The sequence below is a fragment of the Ixodes scapularis genome, unplaced genomic scaffold (genome assembly GCF_016920785.2).
Source record: "Ixodes scapularis isolate PalLabHiFi unplaced genomic scaffold, ASM1692078v2 PGA_scaffold11__112_contigs__length_91849675, whole genome shotgun sequence".
Taxonomy (NCBI): domain Eukaryota; kingdom Metazoa; phylum Arthropoda; class Arachnida; order Ixodida; family Ixodidae; genus Ixodes; species Ixodes scapularis.
The window spans coordinates 43,640,444-43,661,021 of record NW_024609837.1 but is presented as its reverse complement, the minus strand read 5'-3'; the positions used below and the strand labels follow the sequence as shown (position 1 = coordinate 43,661,021).

At 44.8% G+C, this 20,578-nt stretch overlaps 1 protein-coding gene across 1 annotated transcript in view; it reads right to left on the bottom strand.

Annotated features, from left to right (window-relative positions):
- The window catches only part of LOC8025060 (phospholipid-transporting ATPase ID), a 95,117-nt gene that overhangs the window by 16,201 nt on the left and 58,338 nt on the right, over nucleotides 1-20,578 (bottom strand). The window contains exons 8-17 of the mRNA XM_029973213.4: nucleotides 20,102-20,184; nucleotides 18,696-18,943; nucleotides 17,711-17,925; nucleotides 15,732-15,987; nucleotides 13,406-13,568; nucleotides 12,520-12,599; nucleotides 9,144-9,245; nucleotides 7,551-7,670; nucleotides 3,905-4,002; nucleotides 778-956 (exon numbers count right to left, since the gene is read on the bottom strand). Coding sequence (XP_029829073.1) covers nucleotides 778-956; nucleotides 3,905-4,002; nucleotides 7,551-7,670; nucleotides 9,144-9,245; nucleotides 12,520-12,599; nucleotides 13,406-13,568; nucleotides 15,732-15,987; nucleotides 17,711-17,925; nucleotides 18,696-18,943; nucleotides 20,102-20,184 — 1,544 coding nt within the window. The remainder of the gene's footprint in view (nucleotides 1-777; nucleotides 957-3,904; nucleotides 4,003-7,550; nucleotides 7,671-9,143; nucleotides 9,246-12,519; nucleotides 12,600-13,405; nucleotides 13,569-15,731; nucleotides 15,988-17,710; nucleotides 17,926-18,695; nucleotides 18,944-20,101; nucleotides 20,185-20,578) is intronic.

The following is a 20,578-nucleotide window of genomic DNA, read 5'->3' as shown; positions in this document are numbered from 1 at the left end:
ATCTCTTCTTCCACCGCTGCAAAGTGTCACCAAGAAGCGCGGAAAGTACTCGACCATTAAACGTAAACCTTTTGGTGGACATCCACCTGGTTAGGAATCACAATGAATGAAAGGAAAACTCTAACCAAAGGGCCGAACTGGCCTTGAAACGTCGGGCTCCGTATCAATTTTTTGGTTAGAGTTTTCCTTTCATTCAAAGTACTCGACCACAACGCTAGAAAAGAAGGCAGCGATTTTCAAGCTAATAGAAAATAGCCAAACGCAAATAGAAGTGTAACCTGAAGCAAGGCACTATTGACGGCTTTTTTGAGCCCACTTATACGTAACAAAGGCAAGTTTTTTAATTTGCTGATTTTTCGGACTGTTCTACTATTCTGTCGTTTTTTCGGTCCCTGCGAAGTCCGAAAAATCGATCAGCGACTGTATTACTGCCACTTTTTCATTTTTAAAGTAGGGATTTATTTGTAAGAAACAATGCAGCTTTCCAGACGTTCCATTGGATTTAGAGGATATATGATGAATCATTGAGAATAATTACGTAGTATAGTTAAAAAAAAACTTTTTAATAAAAGCTCCCCCTCCCCCCCCTACCCACCCAACAAAGAATGCCCTAAATGTGAGATGATATTCTGTGGTGCTTTTAACGCGAGAAGGAATACTTTTGAATATAACTTCCAGTTCGAAATCGCCATAGAAAAATGCACCTACATGTCAGACATCATTGAGGTGCACACAGATAAATAACAGAAAAAATGATAATGCCAATGTCGATCAGACCTTGTTTGTCGCCAGTGAGGACCCAGATCTTGATGCCTGCCATGGCGAGGTTGGCAATTGCCTGCGGGACCCCATCTTGCAGTTTGTCTTCGATGGCCGTTGCCCCGAGCAGAGTGAGTTCTTGCTCGATCTCGTTGTACACCTCGTCCACAAGTTCTTCTCGGTCTTGCAGAGATGTCCTGCAGAGAAGAGCGTGGTATTAACGACATCCTGACATGAGCTCATGTCAGTCCCATGACTAGAACGTCAAGTACAGTCATGCCTTGTTAACATGAACACCGCCGTTACTAAAAAAAGGTCTTTCGTGATGCAAGTCATCCACAATAATGAGACAAAAGAGTGCACGTTTTTAGTCCATTTGTCCCCCAAAATTTTGCCTATACAGTGAGGTATTATTGGGGTCTATGCTAAAGAGACATGACTGTGTTTTAGCGGGTACAGCAGCATCTCTTCGCAGTGAACTTGGCTTCTTGGGGAAACGTAACCATATCTACATCTCAAGTGCTTGCATGCCGTACCATTCTACAAACATAGTTGAACATTGCTCCACTACATACCCATATCTCCGCTATCGTATCGGTTTTTCCTATAGAGAGGTTACAGTGTGACTAAGAAAAAGAACCTGGAAACAGCTACCAAATGTCACCTCCAGACTCATTAAAAATTAGTTTAGAAAAAGTGTTTTCTTTTTTTCTTTCTTATGAAGAGGCATTCATTCACGCCCTGGTGCATTTTATGCTGTAGTGGTAATACTAGTTTCCCGAACAAGAAGTCTTGCTAAACTTGTACTACTACTACTACTAGGTACTAGGCATTAAGAAAACTAAAAGAATGTTTCTGGGAAAAACATTTTTCACCATCATCAACCAACCTCACTAAAGATATTAAAAGGATACTCGAAAGAAACTTAAAATATACCTGTCATATCTATAAACAAGCTAGTATAGACCACTTACAACGTAACCACTTATAGTGCAGGACCGGGTATAACGCGGTTTTTTTAAACCACCGGTTCGCCTCCCATAGAACTCCATGTATTTACATACCGCTTAAAATGCAGGCGCGCGAAGGGAAATACCGGCTATAGTGCGGTTTTTGGCACAGCCCGCCGACCGCGCCGACGACCGGAGCAGCGGGCACGCTTCCCTGTGCGACACAGATAACGGCGCTGACGGCGCGGGGCGAGGATGTTGCTCGAAGAAGTGGGGAGAAGCGAAGAGAGAGGCTTCAGTCGCCGTAGCGACGGAGGGACGCACGCACGTGTCGTTCACGTGCGTGCGTCCCTCCGCTGCGTTGGAAACAAAGAAACAAACAACCGCACCGACAGACCAATCGCAAATCGAGGAGAAGTGTTCGCGCGCGTTGCGTGCCGGTCGCGGGCCGGCTGCTTCTCCGCAAACATGGTGTCGGTTGTGATCGTCGTCGTCGTAGACGGAGCTCATCTCATCGTTCTGCGTAAAAGCGCTATCCTTGACTGTGAATTTTCGTTGTGTCGCTATGATAACCCAGCACGCACTAGAAGGGAAGATTCACCTACTCGTGCGGCGATGTCGTGGCGGCGCTCTCAAGACGGCAGAAACGCCCGTGTCGTCGTGTTTGTTTACTTCGACTACAGTACATCGCCCGGATTTCTTATTTGGCGCATTTCATGCATGTGCTCAAGTTCAAGGTATTACTGGCGCGTACCGTATGAAGGATGCGAATTTTCACGCGTTTTCATCTCCGGAGAAAAGTGATTAGGGTTAGCAATCCTGAACGCTCGCAACGTCCGTCCGCAACCCGCGACGCCGTTAAAAGGCTGCGCCAGGCAAAAGTCGCTCATTTCTTTCAAAATGTGTGACACACTTGAGACAGAACTGTACTAGTCTGGTGAAATAAAGACTTTCCTCAAACTAAGCTTTATTTTTCATCTAACATAAAATAAATTCTTTTACAAAGGTAAGTTGTCTCATAGCATGTATTTTGGTCTGAAAAATTGATGTTTTGGTTATAACGCGGTACCGCTTATAGTGCGGATTTTCGCGACTCCCGCGGCATACGTTATATGCGGTCTACACTGTACTACTACTACTACTAGGCATTAAGAAAACTAAAAGAATGTTTCTGGGAAAAACATTTTTCACCATCATCAACCAACCTCACTAAAGATATTAAAAGGATACTCGAAAGAAACTTAAAATATACCTCTCATATCTATAAACAAGCTAAACATGATCAACTCAATCCACTAATGACAATCGCACACTAGTATTTTGAACGAATATCTAAATTTTTCGTCGCCAAGGACCGATTCTTGCAAGCGCTCAAGGATCAGCCATCGAAGAGCGCAATACATCGCGGGAACTGGACCACTTATTGTCACAGATGCGACGTCAATTGGTCCTGCACGAGCAAAGCTGCTTGGGGGCTGGCGTGCTTATGAGTTCCACCACTTGACGTTGCCAACGCGTTACAGCCTGGCTGTCTTTAGTTGCCCCTCCCCGCTCCCCGCAAGAGTTGAATAGGCCAGGAGAGGAGAGAAATCCGGTTCGACAGGGAAGGCTCGTGTGCACGTAGCTTACTTCCACAGAGCAGCACTGCTTTTAAGTGCATTGTGACGTAACAACATTCGGCTTTCTCCTTTTAAATAATGTTTTGATGTCTTTTCGTGCAAACAATTGGTGTCCCTGTGGTGTGGCCGGAAAGTGGTTCACATTTAGACAATAAAATAGGTGCTAGAAGTTCCTTGCAGTATCCCTTTAATGAAGAATCTGAAAAGCTAAGATTTACTGAATTTGTCACCGAGTGCAGAACTACAGGTAACAAACATGTCACGACCACATTTCCTTCCTCCATAGCGCAAGGCACTACCAGTATATGGTCACTACATTGACTGCTCAGTCGATTTAAACTCAAGAAATAACCTGTTCAAATTGGAACTTGGGTCGACATGGCCTGGGGCACCTATGCATCACATTTAGTTAAAAATAAGAGTTTGTAATTCATGTTCATGTACATTCAAATGCACCATACAAATCAACGAAGTCCCAAAGGCAGCCAAACTTTCGAATATAGGTTAAACATTCACTTTAATGAAACGAAGAGTGAATAAAAACAAATGGTCTCGCGAGCGACTCGCTTCACTTACGCAGCTCTGTGATGTCTTTCGGACCATTCCTGGAAGTAGGCCTCGTCCAAATCCTTGTAAGCCAAGCACAGAGTCCGGAGGCCTTCCCCCGCAAACTTCTGCAAAGATTGTCAGAAAACAAAAAGTGTTCAGCATCGGCTGCTATAAGGGTTACATGTTTTCGGCACATACCGGTAAACCCCTGAAAAGTTACCCCCAAACCAATTTTATAAAAATATGAGGAAAAAAAAAATTGCTGCAAATCGTTAGGCAATTTTGTTGCATACATGAAACATCCTAGCATCAAAAATGTTTAGCGATGCTCTGAGTTGCCAGATGCCAACGTTCATGGCGCTCTTTGTCAGATAGTTTAACGCATGCCATGCGTACACCTGATAGTTGTTCCTAGAATGAAGCTATACCCGATAATCGGGCAGATAAACCTGGTGATCTTCCAGAGCCTTCCATACTCTCGAGCTCCACTCCCTCAGTGCGCACAGCTGGTTGAGCTCCTCCTTGCCTACCCCTCTGGTCACGTGACTCCTCGTTGACCAATGAGCATCAAGCACTTCACTCCTCCTCTCCTGCTTATCAACCAATCGGTGTCAAGCCTCGCGGCCACACTTTTATCCAGGCTTCACTTTTAGGCTTCATGAAATGCCAATCACCTAATCTAAAAAATGTTTCACCTAAAAAAAAAAAATGAAAAAAAAAAAAAAAATTTAATTTGATTTGTTTTTTGAGTAAAAGAAACCCAAGCTTCATGGGAAGAAATCTTAATCTATAGCTTTTTGTGTAGACCTGAAACATAGCCCGCACTAAACTGTATGCAAGGCTGCTTCCTCCACTGGGAATTCCGGCCATTATCTCGTTTTATTCTCCTATCGGTACCAAAGTGTTTTCAGAGTGCAGGGTGTTCCCTTGAAAACGAGAAGCATGTTTTTCGACCCAGGTAAATGAACTATGCATCACAGAAACCTCTAACTCCATGAGAACGTGACGCTAAAGGTTGGGATGGAACATAAAAGTTTTGACTATATTTCGTAAGAAAAACTTGATTTTAGCCTAATATCGTCAAAACAAGAAATGATATTTGTGATGTACCGGTTAATTTGGGATAACACAACGATATATATATATGTTTAACTGTTAGGCTACAATCGGTTGAAGTTATGAGAAGAGTCTTTTCTGGTCTGCGACCGCGCCTCAGTCTCTGGCTTCCAGGCGTCCTGGGCTTTTCCATTACTCGCCGCTCAGCGCTCTACTGCTGATGTCTCTGGTTGCATCCGCCCCGTAGTTTGGGCTCAATAGGTCGTGTTCGCAATACATTGCAAACACACACATAATACACGGCAATATTTCCCCAAGGTAGGTGACCAGCGAGGCTGTTTAGCACACAACACAGATGTGGCACAGACATTGTCTTGATCGGTGGTCATCGTGACGAAAAGTACACACACACACGTGCCACCCGCCGCCGCCACTAACGTTATCGTTGTTGTTCTCGCCGTTGCTCTTCGTAGGCGTGTTGCTCTTTAAGAGTTCGAACTATATGCTGCCTTCCCATTACGACGAGAGAAGAGAAGTGAAATTGAAAATGGAGAACGGCAACTTGTCTTTCTCGTTTTTTTTATATACATTTGTGTGGACGACTATCGCCGCCCCGAGGAGCCTGAGGAAACTAAACATGCGCGACGAAACCGTCACCCGGCGGAAAGTAGACAAGTGCAACAGAACCACCCTCCCTGGGAGAGCGGAAGGAAAGGAAACTAGGTACGCGAGCGCTTGGAACAACGACAAAGAGAAGGCGGTGCAAGCGTAGAGTTTTTGGTCATGCGTACGAAAAATCCACAGAACAATAGCCATAAGCAGCTTCGCTGTAAAACTTCACATTTTCACACGCCCAGTTGCGTAGGTGGCTGGCACGTACATGTTAATATTCTGAGAAGAGGAGTGCTGCCCTTGCACGTGTGTCATGAAGAGGTGTAGCAGGCAAGTTTGGAGTGCCTGCCTCCGGTGTTGCAGGATTGTTCCGACTGTCTTGAACTGTGGTTGGAAAGTCGTCACTGGAAATCGGAGACAGTGAACCGTTTTGCTGACTAATGCTTTGGGAAGGGGCAAACTTTCTCGATGTTGTTGAGCACCTGAGGCTCCCGTCTTAATTCGCAGATACTCCCTCTACCTTTTGGGGTGCATGCCTCGGCTGTTCAATGTGCCGTTTCCAGGTATTTCTGTCGTTTGTGCAAATCTCATATGTCCTGTTTCCTAGAACTCGGACGACGACGCCTTTCGACAATTTCTTGCCATTCCTGTAGTCTCTTGCCCAGACCTGGTCATTCTGATGTAGGTGTCATTCTTTAGAGTTGCGCGAGGCATGCTGTTTTGATCGCATGACATCCATTATTGATGGTCTAAGAAGATTGAACCTTGTGCGAAATTTGTCTCCTGTTACCATCTTGGCAGGTATTAAGCCAGTTGTCGTGTGCGGGGTCGTCCGGAATGCCACCAAGATGTTATGGCATGCCATGGTCAGCCCCGACTTCAGGCTTGTGTTGACAGACTTCTTGAATGTTCCCACGAGGTTTTCTGCCGCACCATTCGTTGAGGAATGGTTCGGGGGTGAGAATGACCGCTGCACTCCGTTTCTAGTCATGAAATCCTGGAATCTGCTTGATTGAAATGACGGGCCATCATCTGTCACAATCCTTTCTGTCAGTCGATATCTTGCAAAATAGAGTTAGAAACAGCCTTATGGTGGCCGCCGAAGTCCACGAGGTCATGGGCACTACCTCGGGCCATTTTGAGTATGCATCAATGATCAGCAAGAAATTCCTTCCTTGAAAGGGGATGGTGTTGAAACTTTGGCCTCTGGTTTGGACCTCTAGCGCTACATTTGGGCGGAGAGTGAGCGTTTGGCGATGCATAGTTTATTTTTGCGGTGAATAAAACCCTGTCAACTTTTGGGTGGGACACCATGTAATTCAGTGAACTTTGAAAGTAACTTGTCAGCAAAACAAAAAAAAACATTCTCTTTTTTGCTGATAATGGTTTTTCACCAATATAAATCCCGAATGCATCCACAATGTCAGCTCCTGTTTCGACGATATTAAGCTTAGGTGGACGTCGGCCCGTTAAAAATATTTTGTCTTTCTTAATTATTTTTTGATCCAGGTGACATCATGTTCTCAAACTTTCGTGTTCTATACCAATTGCTGGTGTCGTGTTCTAACAGAGTTCGAACTTTGTGCGGTGTATCGTTTAATTACGCAGGCCGAAAAACACACTTCTTTTTTCTAGGGAACGCCTGGTATTCGGGTCACGCATATGTTCCCCAGAGGTTGAGAAATCTCATGCCCGTATGCTGTTCTCCTCAAACTAATCCCCCTCCCATAAATGCCTCTCTTTTTATCCGACGCCGAAAAACCTCCAAATTTCGGGGAAAAAAGACACACCCCCCCCGCCCCCAAGAAAACACACCCCTGAATTTAAAGAAAAACAAATCCCAAAAACAGGCAACCCTAGCTGTCATCTGTTTTTTATCTACGGTAACTTTAAGAGTTTGAACACCACTCGGACATTTTGTACGAGTGAATGCGAGGAAAGTTTGGGACAAAGTTTGGGACAACGGATTACAAAGAGGCAAGAGAAGAAACATGGTTGCTCTCACATTGAGGTGTTCCGTAGTCTTGTTCTTCAGCGCCTCGCTGCTCGGATGCAGACGCTCAAAGATGACAGAGTCCGCACCCTTGCAGTAGAGTTTGAGTTGGCCGTCCTTCTTCACGATCACCTGCAAGTGGTGCGAGCTCAAATGAATCGCAAACTCGAAGCGCACCCTATCAACACCTTCTAGATAGCAAGCAGAATTGTGCCGCGCATACATCTAAACAGCGAAAAGTCAGTCAGCCCAAAAGGGTGTCTTGTGGCTCCGCTGGATGAGAAATGTAGCCTGTGTAGTGCGGCCGGTAGCTTGGGGTCTTTTTAAGGTGCATCACGCAGTAGTGATACACAACGTCTAGCCGTTAAGATGCTCCTCCAGATGGCGTGCTGACGCATGTGCTCTGTAGGAGCACGCATGTGCTGCGAGCTGCATGTGTTAGCAGACTCGGCCACTGATCTTCTCCGAGGAACCAAGGACGTTGGGATGGATTTTCTATGCCACCTACCGGTAGCTAGTACAAGACATAGAATGGACACAAAAGCTGCATTGGTGTTTGGCTGGGACCTCTGCTCAATTGGTGAAAACCCGAGTTCCAGCTGTCACTGACACAGTAATCGTGTCTGATTTGTGCCCTGCGCTGGGCTCTGGTAGGTCACAGAAAATCCCTAGGAAAATGACAATGTCCCATATTGGAAGCCGGTGATTCCTCCACTTTTTGTAGTATTCCACGTTCATTATCCGCTTAACTATCTCATGTTTGCTATACCTTACACCTCACATAGTGTTTTACGAAGAAGCATTCACATCCTCGAGGTGAGGTGCTACTTCTCAACGACACACAGCAAGTTCCTCGCCGAGAAGACGCTCTACCAGGGGCACAGATGAACACGTGAGAAGTCGATTGCGCTAGCTTCCGGCCAATGAAAACATAAAAACTTTCCATTTTCAAAGAGGTTAACTGCTCAAAACCATGGGCCACAAATATTGAAGTGAGTGCAGACCTTTTGAAACCCTTCCTAACACTAACTCCTCTAAACTTTGCATTTAGGTGAATCTTCAACTATCCAAACATTCTTGGCTTCCGAGGCCTAGAGGTTTGACACCATCACCATACAGTTTTGCGCACAAACCATGCACTACTTGGAAATTTGTTACTCTTCAGACGACTGCCTCTCACCCCACCATATTATATTTGCATTTATAATTACGGACATGATGAGGACAACAGGGCAGAACTTCAGTTGCCCCATTTGCAGAGTGAGCTTTCTACTTTTGATAATGCCCTGGCATCTCACCAGAACATTATCAAAGGCAGAAAGCATGATCATAATGTTCAGACGTCTCGCCAGAGCATTATTATTAGCCAAAGCACGACGAAAGGCCACAACCACATGCTGGAAGCTGGGCGCTTGAAAGAGACGCCCAGCCTTTCTCGCTTAGTCACTGACTATAGTTTCAACGTAAAAGTGCTAGAACAACAGAATACTAGAAGCATGCTCAAGAATACACAGAATGCCCCTGGTGTTGCTGTGCCTTCCTTAGATCACTCCATATTTTATTGCGGCGCTAAGAAAGTAAAGGACAAGAGAGAACTCGACTCACAGACATCCGCTTCCGCACATTGTTGAAATCCAGGATGCCAAAAAGCTCGTAGAATTCCTCCTGGCCCCAAACCTCGATGGTGATGCTTTTTGGTGTTCGATTCTAAAATTAAAAAGAAAGAAAAAAAGAATGGAGTCAAGTTAGGTTCGTCATTTATACAGATGCCCAGTATTTACTTGCAATTGAACACACTTTTTTTTCCCAAAAAATTTAATTTCCACACTTCGTGCAAATGTCATATTAGGTGCCAATATGACACGGCAAGGTACTGTGGCATGTCTCCACTGATGGAGGCGCACTCATGGCTGGTTGGGGGCGTGCCACAGGAACCATGCTTTACAAATTGCGAACCTTTTTAGGGCGCTTTCGGCGTGCCTTTTGCCACAGGAAAAGCACCCTACGAAGCTCACTTAGCACAGAGAGGAACGCGACCGTTCTTAGGCCTAACCACTTTCACAATTTCACTGTCTGAAAGCAAACCACAGACGATGATGTGTTTGTCAACATCAATGCATCCGATAGGCGAAGAACGCCGGGGCTGGGCAATTCTTCGACCCAAGCTTTGCCAAGTGTGTGCGCCGCTCAATTTCACGGTTGATCACTTCCGCAACTATGCACTTTCAGCCAGTACGAGAGCGGCTTGGCTTGGCTTGACTTGGCCTGACCGCTTGGTAGCAAAGGAAAATTGGCTTGGTGGCTAGCTAAGCCGAAAATTGAAGTTGCGTTCATTACGCGAGAAAAAAAAAAAAAAAAGTCAAAATAATGGTGCCCGTTGTGGGGGTTGCGTTTATTATGCGAGTAGATACAATACCTAATCGAGAGGATTGATAAATACTTTTGCTATATGCAAATATTGTTTCTTCAGTCTCGAATGATTAACTCAGGTTGTCAGGACATCCTTGCCTAACACACACTCATACACAATAAACAGTTTAATATTGAAAAATTTCTGCAATGTAGCTATCACCATTCACAAAGTTTCCGTTCCTTTTTTAGGGGGGACTCTACCCAGAAAAACAAAATTTCTGCCAAAAAGTGGATTTTGAAAAATGCCACATTTACATCCACCAACATCTAGAGTGTATCCTCAGAAAGTTTCATTTGTTTACATTGCATAGTTATTTTGTCATAAATTATTTTCAGTCCAGCGATGCTAAAGAAAAGATAGAGGTTTGAGCGGTTTGAACGTGTTTTTCTTTGTTTAACTTTTTGGCATAAATTTCACTTTAATAAAACTATTGTTTCAGTATAGGTGACATTCACTTGACGTCACTCGCTAGGTTCGCTGCCATCGCCCACCACGGTCGCCATCTTCGAGGTCTCTTGCTATCGCGAATGCCATCTGGCCGGACCATTTGAGCGTGGTTTAGCAGTATTTTACAACTTTAAAGGGTCTTTTTGATCGAAACTAGGGGCTTTTCTTATACTTTGGTGCTTTTGAATCGCCGTGGGAGTATTTTTTGTGTGTTTTAGTTCGTTTTTGTCGCTATCGGACTCGTTTACCGCGGCCGCGTTGCTCCCTCGGCTCCATGAAGCGCTCCGTGTCGCCCGCCGTGCCGACGGCGGTAGCTCTTGCAAGAACTAATTTTTCTACTTTGGTGCTTTTGTAGCACGGTGTGATTACTCTTTGTTTTGTTTTGCTAGTTCCTTTATTGTTTTTCTCTAGCGGATTTTCTGTACTACGGCCGTGTAACCGTGTTGCTCCATCGCCGCTGTGTCGTACATACGTCGTGCCTTCGGTGTTCGTTCCTGTGCAGAAACATACCGTGCGGCTCACAGAGTGCGCAGCTTATGAAAAATGCGGCGCAATTTTCATTAGCCCAAGCGATTTAAAAACCGGCTGTAAGCGATTTGGCGAGCGGGAAGACAAGCGACGGCGACCCGCTTCGCTGCCGCTCGGTCACTCGCGCGACGAGGCAAACCGCATGAAAGCGACGGGAGCACACGACCAAGGCGATGAGCGCTAAGTTTTCTAGAAATCCCCAAAACCGAGCTACGCGACGAGTGACAGTGAAGGGTGAACCGCATGTAAGCGATTTAGCGAGCGATGGCGACAGCGACGGGAGTCGGCGACGAGCGACGGCAGTCGGCGACGAGCTACGGAGATTTCTCGCGATCGGTCGTCGCGTCGCTCGGTTTTTGGATTTCTAGAAAGGGTCGCTTATCGCCTTGGTCGCATGCTCCCGTCGCTTTCATGCGGTTTGCCACGTCGCGCAAGTGACCGAGCGACAGCGAAGCGGGTCGTCGTCGCTTGTCTCGTCGCTGTCGCTCGTCTCGTCCCGTCGCTCGCCAAATTGCCTACATGCGGTTCAGCCTTTACACACGGTACTCGGCGGCAACAAGGAAAAAGGCCCGCCCCCAAGACCAACCTTTCTTCTCTCTTCTGTTCAACGAAGCTTCAACGATATGAAATTAGCACACACTAGCACCGGACGACCGCGTAGCGTACCCAAGCCAGTCAAACCGAGACCTCGAAGATGGCGGATCGACGGTGGCGCTCCCTGGCAAAGTCGAACCTGCAGGCTCGGTGAATACCACCTTATTTGTATCTTATATGCCAAAGTTTTATGGAGATGGTTACTATGAACTTAGATTTTGCATTTTTATGCTCCTTTATTATGAAACATTGAAATTTCAAAAAAACTCGGTAAATGTAAAAAATGTTCATATTTTTTTTTATTTGAAAAATCCATATTTTCTGACATTTCTTTTCATGGTAACTGGCAACAGGTATTCCAGTATGCATTCCACCAGAAAAATATGTAGTCATCAACACCATTTCTCAATGATAGATTAATTGAGCAGATTCCATGCAAACCTATGCTTTAATTCGTTCTGGGGGTATACTACCTCATAAAATTGGTTCACTGGGATGAAACTTTGCATGCCCTCCTTCTATACGACCACAGACACCACCTGCAAATATCACGCCGATTGAGTGAGCGGTTCAAAAGTTGACATTCCCAGGTAGTGTCCCCCCTTAAATACACCAGGCATATGCAAGCACCATCCTGCTCTGGAAATGTGCTTTCCTCCTAAGCAGGCATCTGCAAAATTCATACTTTTCAAAGTGTTGATCGCAGCATTTTAGCTTTGTTGAGCGCGCTCCTTACCGAGCACCGGTGCACTGCAGTGAAGCAACGTTTGCAGAAGCAAGCTCCGCAGGTGTTGCTTCTCTGCAGCGCACTGGTGCTCGGTAAGAAGCGTGCTCGACGAGGCAAACCTGCTGTGGTCAACATTTAAAAAAATACGAACATCGCAGTTCATCTTGAAGCGAATATCGAATAGCATGTTATTCGAAAATTAGAATATTCTCACAGCCCTACCATCCAAACTCCTGGTGACAGGGTCAAAATCCTGTTGCTGTGGGGCTCACCTTGAAGACAAATCCGAAGTTTCGGGCAGCCGAGGTGAGAGCGGATTCGTCTGGAGACTGTGCCTGGTACTCCAGGCGCCCTGTGGAAAAGACCATGCTTCCACATCGACCAGACACAAACCGATACCTCGACTCGGTACTCACATATACGTAAAACGGTTGACAGGCTGTGGCAACACCGAAAATGCCACGTGGCCGAGCTTGCAGGCAAATATTCTTTCGTGGGCATACAATAGCCCCACTATCATATTTTCTAAACTATAGACTGTGGACTTTACATGTATAAAAGTTGATAATTCTACATGCTGCTTTTTTCAAGATCATTCATTATGTTGAGACGTCGTGAATTTTGTTAACAAAAGGTTATATTAATGATGACTTCTGTATAATACAAGCTTCTTCGTGTGCCAATAAAGCAAGCATTTCTCAAAGTGTGCTGTGCACGAGAATGTTGAGTGCAAACTGTGCAGAAAGTGCCATCTGTGCACCCGGGTTGGACTATGCATCAGGTGCAGGCTATCTAAGAAAAAGATTTTTTTTTTTTTCAGTCGAATTGTGTTTATGCAGACAATACACTGGGTGTGGACAATAGTCTGGAGAATACAGTAAACCATTTTTCACTATTAGAGTAATACAATCTAGAACAGTATTTGACAATAACTGTCAATGGGCTTACGACAGTCGAGAATACCCATGCAATTAGGGTGCAGGACCTATTGTGAGGCAGAGCAGCAACTATTCAGAAATTTGACTTGAATGACTACTGAATTATGCACAGCAATGCAGAGAATCGAGCCATGTACCGCAACACAGGGAGTGCACTGCACGTGCGTTGGTGACGACGATGACAAACGGCGCATGCAGAAAAAACTAGCCAGAGGCTCACCGTCCTTCTCTTCGGACATAACAGTGTGGCAGAGTGCAAGTAGCCGGAAGTATTCTTCAGCATCCTTGTTGCCAGCGCGGACTTCTTTTAACAAGCTTGGGTCGTAGAAACGAAATCCCGGTTCGTGCTCGGGGTTTTCTCCGAAATCCACAGGGGCCATATCCTGCATGGGGGAAAAAAATACCCAACATGATTCTCATTCTTTGTTCATGCTGCTGTGAATTACACTGGCTTGCGTGAAAGAATGTGCCCTTTCCACTCTTTTACTCCTTTCCTGTTCAAGTCAAATGAAAGTAGGTCAGTTTAGTCCTCTAAGCCCCGGGACAACAATTAACTTGCTTAGTTCAGAATCAGTTTATTCTGTCTATATGTACAGACGATGGGGGCATGGGCAAAAAGCCAACACATGTTGGCTTGACTGGGCCCCACCCCGTTTTCTTGGCAGAGAAAGATAAGCAAATTGTCACAAAATGTAAACAAAATCTATGATCATGCAGCAGGAAGATGAGTGAGAAAAGCATGTAGACACTTGTAACTGGGAAATAAACCACTGATATCATAAGGCACTAGACAAAAATAAGTGAGCTAGAGAAACATATTTTTGATGGCACGAGGTGTTGGTGTTTCTATGTTGAAGTTGTTGCTCCTTAGATTATTCAATAATGATGGGGGGTGGTGTCTCAACACCTGCATTCCATAGTTTCTTCTCCTGTATGGTACCCTTCCAGACATCCTCATTACGAGTGGGATAAAAATTTATGTACTTCGTTCTAAACCAGCGACCTCTTGAAATAAAGGATTGTTCAGTTCACTGCTCAATATGTAACTTAAAATTACTGTGTAGTCATACAGGTTGGTAACTGGAATGATATGTAGAGTTTTAAAAAGGGGCTGTGTATGAGAATCATATGGGACATTGACGATACTCCATATGGCCTTTTTCTGAAGGACATGAAGAATATTTATGTTGGTTAATGTTGTGGCTCCCCGAACCAGATGACAATAATTTAGATGTGAAGAAAATAGAGAGTTGTATAAAAGAAGCTTAATTTTTACTGGGACGTCGAAGCAAAACTTGTTAAGAATGCCAACAGTTTTAGAAATCTTGCGAATGATACTTAAAATGTGAAAATTCCATGACAAATTTTCCTGAAAAATTATGCCTAGGGTTTTAGTACTAGGTACTATCTCAATGATGGAGGGTCCAATAACAAGGTTGTAGTCGAAAACCATAGACTTATTCCTCGATTTAAAGAGTACCGCCTTAGTTTTAGAAGTGTTAATATGAAGTGAATTTACAAAGCTCCATTTGTGAAGCGAGTCAAGAGTATGACTTGCAACTTCCACAAGCTTTTTCTTATCTTGTGCAGAAAAAAATAAACTAGTGTCACCGGCATATATAACAAAAGTTGCTTCCGTACTAATTTTAACAAGATAATTTATATATACATTAAAGAGTAGAGGACCCAGTACACTTCCCTGAAGGACACTAGCAGTTAACGATTGTAAACCTGAACGCTGATTGTTGACTTTAAAAAGTACCCGAAGAAATTGCAACATTGTAAATGTGCGATACTGCAGATGCTAACAAGTCCAGAACATATTTGACAGGCCTAATTTGAATATCGTCAATGTCACTCGATTTACTATTTTGGATCGCATTGAATGTATTGAAAACTTCGTATTCGTCAGAAGGGTGAGAAAAGGCACTGCTTTCATTGCGAGTTTCTAGGTACCTTGACGACAAAGACTGCTATGAACAATTTTAGCAAAATAGTTGTTAAACGAGTTTGCGAGTTCTTGTCTGCGCAATACTCTATCGCCAGTTTTAATTTCTTCAATGCTATTGTTCAGAAGAGATTGATTTAGGAGTTGAGTTACTATTTTATTAGTCGGGTATAAAGCAAGTCTAAAGCAACTACAGCACACACATACGGCACCACATGGTGCAAAAACTTAAAAAGTCTCTTAGAGATGAACACTCTATGGCAGATACAGCAGGTCGGAGCATGCGTGGTACGATATGCGGGCCGCAGCGTTAACTTGACAGCTTGCTCCTGTCTTCCTCCCGTGCGTAAGAAAAAAAAAACGAATAACATGCTTTTCTTTTTTTGCTTTTTTCCTCAGGAAAACCTACACTCACGAAATTTAAGTAGGATAAATGCGCCACCTAAAGACATCTTCGTGAAAACCCTCACTGCACTCAATCTATTGGCTTATTTATACAATTTTCTTTTTTAAGCTTGAGTAGCGCTCGAGAACATTCTGGCAATCCTTAAAGGCCCCCATGGGAAGCGCCCTGTTTGGAAAGGTACACGCCGCTCACCTCCGAGACCAGGATGGGCTCCCCCGTGGCGGGGTCCAGCACGTCCCCGTAGAGTATCCCGTTGATGGAGGCCTTGTTGAAGGCCATGATGTTCTGGGTCAGAGTGCCCGTCTTGTCCGAGAACACATACTCGATCTGACCCAGCTCCTCGTTGAGGGTCGTGGTGCGCGCCCTGGCAGGGGTGTCCTTGGGCTCGTAGTACATCCGCTCATCCCAGTTGATCCACAGGCTGTGGCAGAAGCGGATCACCTCCACACTGCAACCCAGACGGGGTAAGAAGTTGAGCTCCGAGCACCGGATGGCCTCTACGATGAAGCTGAAGGAGATGAGGGGTGGTTTGGGATCACCTCCACACTGGAACCTAACAGGATAAGGGAAGGGTTCACCTGAAGTAGGAATCAGACTGTGAGATAATAGGATACCTCCTTTCGTATGTGCTCAGCAAGCGGGATGTAGACTGCATTAACCAGTTTTCTGACATTGTACAATTTATTTTATTGAAAAGGCTGCAATTAGCATAAAATACCGTACAAGCGCCCTTTCCCAAGAGATCGCCCACCTCATTTTCCTGGCAATGTCTACAATATAAAAATTCTGAAACATCTCCTTTGTCATACATCACTGCAATGTGCAACGAAAATCACATCAACTGCATAATTTGCGGAACCAGTATGTGTGACGGGCGAGTTCGTTGTGGGTTGCCGCATGTTTATCGCACTGTGACTCGCAAATCTGCTGCGTCCGTTCCCGTGACGTGCGAGTTCGTAGCGCAATCCTGTGTTTTTCGTGCGCGATGTGTGCGCGCGATACTGGTGCCCGCAGCGCGCAAGTCTGTAGGGGTTTCCCACGTGTTTATTGCACCATAAAACATGAATCTGCTGCGTCTGTGATCAACGGTATCCCTTCTCGAGATGTGCAAGTTCGTAGTGCGATCCTGCGTTTTTTGTGCGCGATGTGCACGTGCGATACTGGTGCCCGCAGTGCACAAGTCTGTAGGGGTTTCCCACGTGTTAATTGCACCATAAAACATCAATCTGCCGCCTCTGTGATCAGTGGTCTCCCTTCTCGAGATGTGCGAGCTCATAGCAAGTTACCGCGCTGTGCTGCTGCGAAAGGAGTGAGAGAAGGCAAGAGCAGGCAGAGAAGGACCCAATCGCATCCCTCTCCTCCTCTCGTGGCCACGCCAACTTTCCCAAGCTTACCTCGCGAGCGCGTGAGGACACGGCTAGTGGGTTGGCGCAGAACGGTGCAAGATAAACAAAATATGCGAGTTTTTAAAGTTTTTTTTAAAGAGTTTGCGCCTTTTAAGTTAGGGATGTGCAAGTTACGAAAGGGTGCGAATTATGTGATTAAATACAGTATGCAATATATGTGGTAGAAAAATAAAACTGTCCGTGTACACCTGCGAGAATCAGTAGCAAAGAAGAGGATGCTATTTTCTCAAGAGAGCTTCAGTCGAGCCAATTTTTATTAGTGTGAAGAAATAAGTGCTTTAGTCCATTTGGCACCAAAAGGAAGAGAGCGTGTGACACCGAAAGGGGGCGACCCTATTTAATTGATGTTCCTGCCAAATTACTCTGCTGTTGGCTTTCCATTATCACTCCGCAGCCAATCAGATTGTGGCGTTACTCATTATGAATGCTGAAGAACAAAACAGGCAGCAAGAAGCACGAGCGTAATAAATCTGATTGCCTGCGGAGTGGTAACGGAAGGCCTGTGACAAAACAGTGGCGCCACGGTGCAGCTCCCAGTAGAGTCATTTGGCGGGAACATCAGTTAAATCAGATCGCCCCCTTTAGGTGTCGCACGCAGGAGGAAACAAAAGTCAAAGTGATAGGAGTTTCAGAGGACTGAAATTTGGTAAGAACAATACCGCATTATCAAACAGTGATCTTTGCTTTACTTATAGCTACGCTACCGTCATATCATGCAATGTTCCTTTCAACTGCGGTTACGGCAATGCGACCGTCGTTCCTGACCTGACGTAGAGGGAGATGGGCACCACGGTGTTGAGGACGATGGCGTAGGAGAAGAATACGAGGACAGCGATGGCTGTGGCACCGCCCACGGTGTTTTCGGTGCGGATCACCTTGTCCCAGGGTAGGTAGATGCGGAAGAACTGGCCCGTCACCGTTTCCCACACCCCGCAGGCGATGGTGCAGAACAGGCAGATGCTGAACAGGAAGAACACGATCTGCAGGAATGCGGAAGATGAAATTCACAAGAGTCTGCAAAAACAGGATCTGGAAGCACACAAATTTCAAGAATTCAGGGACGCAATCTGCAAGAAATCAGGAATACATACTGCAACTTCTTGAGGTTACAGCGCACAAGACAAGGACAAAACGAGAGACACACTTCTGTTTGTTTCTTTGTGTGTCTTTCATTTTGTCCTTGTCTTGTGCACAGTAACCTCAAGATGAATCATCAACCCGCCCAAGCTTCCGTATTAACAATCTGCAGGGATTCAAGAACACATTCTGCAAGGACACATACTGCAGGAATTCAGGTACACAATCTGCAAGAATTTCAAGAATTAAAGTACAAATCTGCAAAAATTCAAGATGGAAATATGCAAGAACACAATCTGCAAGAATTCAAGAACATGGTCTGCAACAATACGGAAGATGCACAGAAGCCATTCCAATTCTCGAATAGGTACTCGAAAGACACGAATTCTGGAAACTCGAATACAGGAAAGTAACTAACCTAACATAAGCGATTTGCACTTTTGCTCATGCTCATGTACGACATAAAGCAACAAAAGTGCTTCACATGACATCACAGTGTCAATTAAGTGACATCATACGATGTCGCAATTTGCCACTAAAATTAGCGGAAAATGCCTTGTGCAACATCACAGCGTCACGTGACACTGCGATTCTCGGCTAAACTTTGCGGGCCACATCGTACACGCACTGGAATGCACTGTGAGAGCTCACTAAAGAGAAAATTGCGGCTCACCCCGAGAATGAGGACGTTGAGTAGCCGGTCGAGGGAGGTGCGCTTGAAGATGGTCTTGCCGCTGTTCTGCATGAGCTTAGTGTCCCGGCCGGCAAACACCACCACGCCGTAGCACCAGTGGGTGTTGCGCAGGACGCAGCCACGCAGGAGCAGCTTGTCCTTGTCCAGGGAGTAGCTTTGGCCCCGCCAGAAGAGGGTGCCCTCGTAGCGGCTCAGGTTGTTGTTCGGTGCCTCACAGATGATCTCCCCTGGCGAGCAGTAAGACAAGTTACGATCACGCTGCCGCAGACTTACGGTGATCTCGAAACAATTTTGCAATCGTTCGACCACAAGGTGACCTTGTTTTCATAGTAAGTAGCTTCTCCGGTCAGCCAACTATATTGTTACGACCCTGTAATCCTACTTTTACAGGGTGCCTCACAGATAGTCTTCCTTGGTGAATCACGAAACTGTTGCTACCGAGCCACCGTAGCTTCATGGCTATCTCACCACATTTTCATGGTCATTCGGTTAGATTGTGACCATGTTTTTGAAGTAAGTTCTTTGGTCAGGTGGCTACATTGCTACAATTATGTAATTACATATTTACAGGATGCCTCACTTGTGAGTTGCAGAACATGTTACGATCGTGCCACCGCAGCTTTATTGTGATCTCACCACATTGTCGTAATCATTTGACCATGGAGATCATGTTTTCGTAACTCCTTTAGTCAGTCAACTACATTTTTACAATCATACAAACACATATTTAGTTTGACTCACAGACACATCCTTTTTGGTGAGTCACAAAACATGTTATGATCACACTCGTGTAGCTTTATTGCAATCTCACCGTATTATCCGTAAGTGTTCAAGCATCTGGTGAACGCATATTTCATAGTATCATTATGCTGTCATACTTCTTCTACCAAACGACTGTTTTTACAATCATGTAACTGTATCGCCAGGTTTACGAGTTCTTTTTTTAGTAAAATTCAATTTCACCCAATGGAAACAACCTGAATTCATTGTGTGAAAACTCAATAAATTTGGGTTTAATTTTATTTCTGACACATCCGTGTCGGAGATAAAATTATTATTATTATAATGATAGTCGAATACAGATTAAGCTTATGTGCACGAATGACCCACTACAATGAAGGAAACTACTAGATAGTACTCAAAAAGCACTTCTAAAATGCTTTAATTACATAAAAAAAATAAAGTGTGACACGACTCTTAAATTTATGGTATGAAAGAATGTTGCCTAGGCGACTTTTCAGGTCTTCAGACCTGACAAGTAATCATTTTCGATTTTTAATAATTGATAATTGATATAAGTTGAAATAAAACTGACTTTCCCCAGTTTTCTCAACAGAGATAAGCACCAGAATAAAAACTAGACGTTTAAACAAAAACAAGCTCACCGTCAAACCTTCCTAGAAGTTCGTTGTTATTACTCATCTCAGCCGTGTCAGGTGTTGCTTGCCTGCACTTGAGGTTTGTTTCCCTGCGAGGACACGAATTGGAGTATGAGGACATTTGATCGCTTTAGCTGATGTTCAGACAAAACTCAGAGCCTGGCATCTCAACAGAACCTTGTGGGCCCAAAGATACCAGTTCAAAGGCCTAAAATAGGCATCTTAAGTTCTGCATAAGCAACATTTGAAATGCCTACTGCACTCCTCTACTTGTACAGGATGTGCACACACTTGGTACCCATGTGAAGTCATGATAAACATCTGAGATCCAGTCGCCTTGAACTGTTGGAATTAAATGCTGCCTAATTAGCGTACATGGCCCACCCACCAGAAGCTATTCGTGGAAAACATTCCCGAACAGCAGCAAGCCACAAAGTGTGGGAGCTAGACTGAAATCTTCAGAAAGAAGGCTGCTACTTTTTA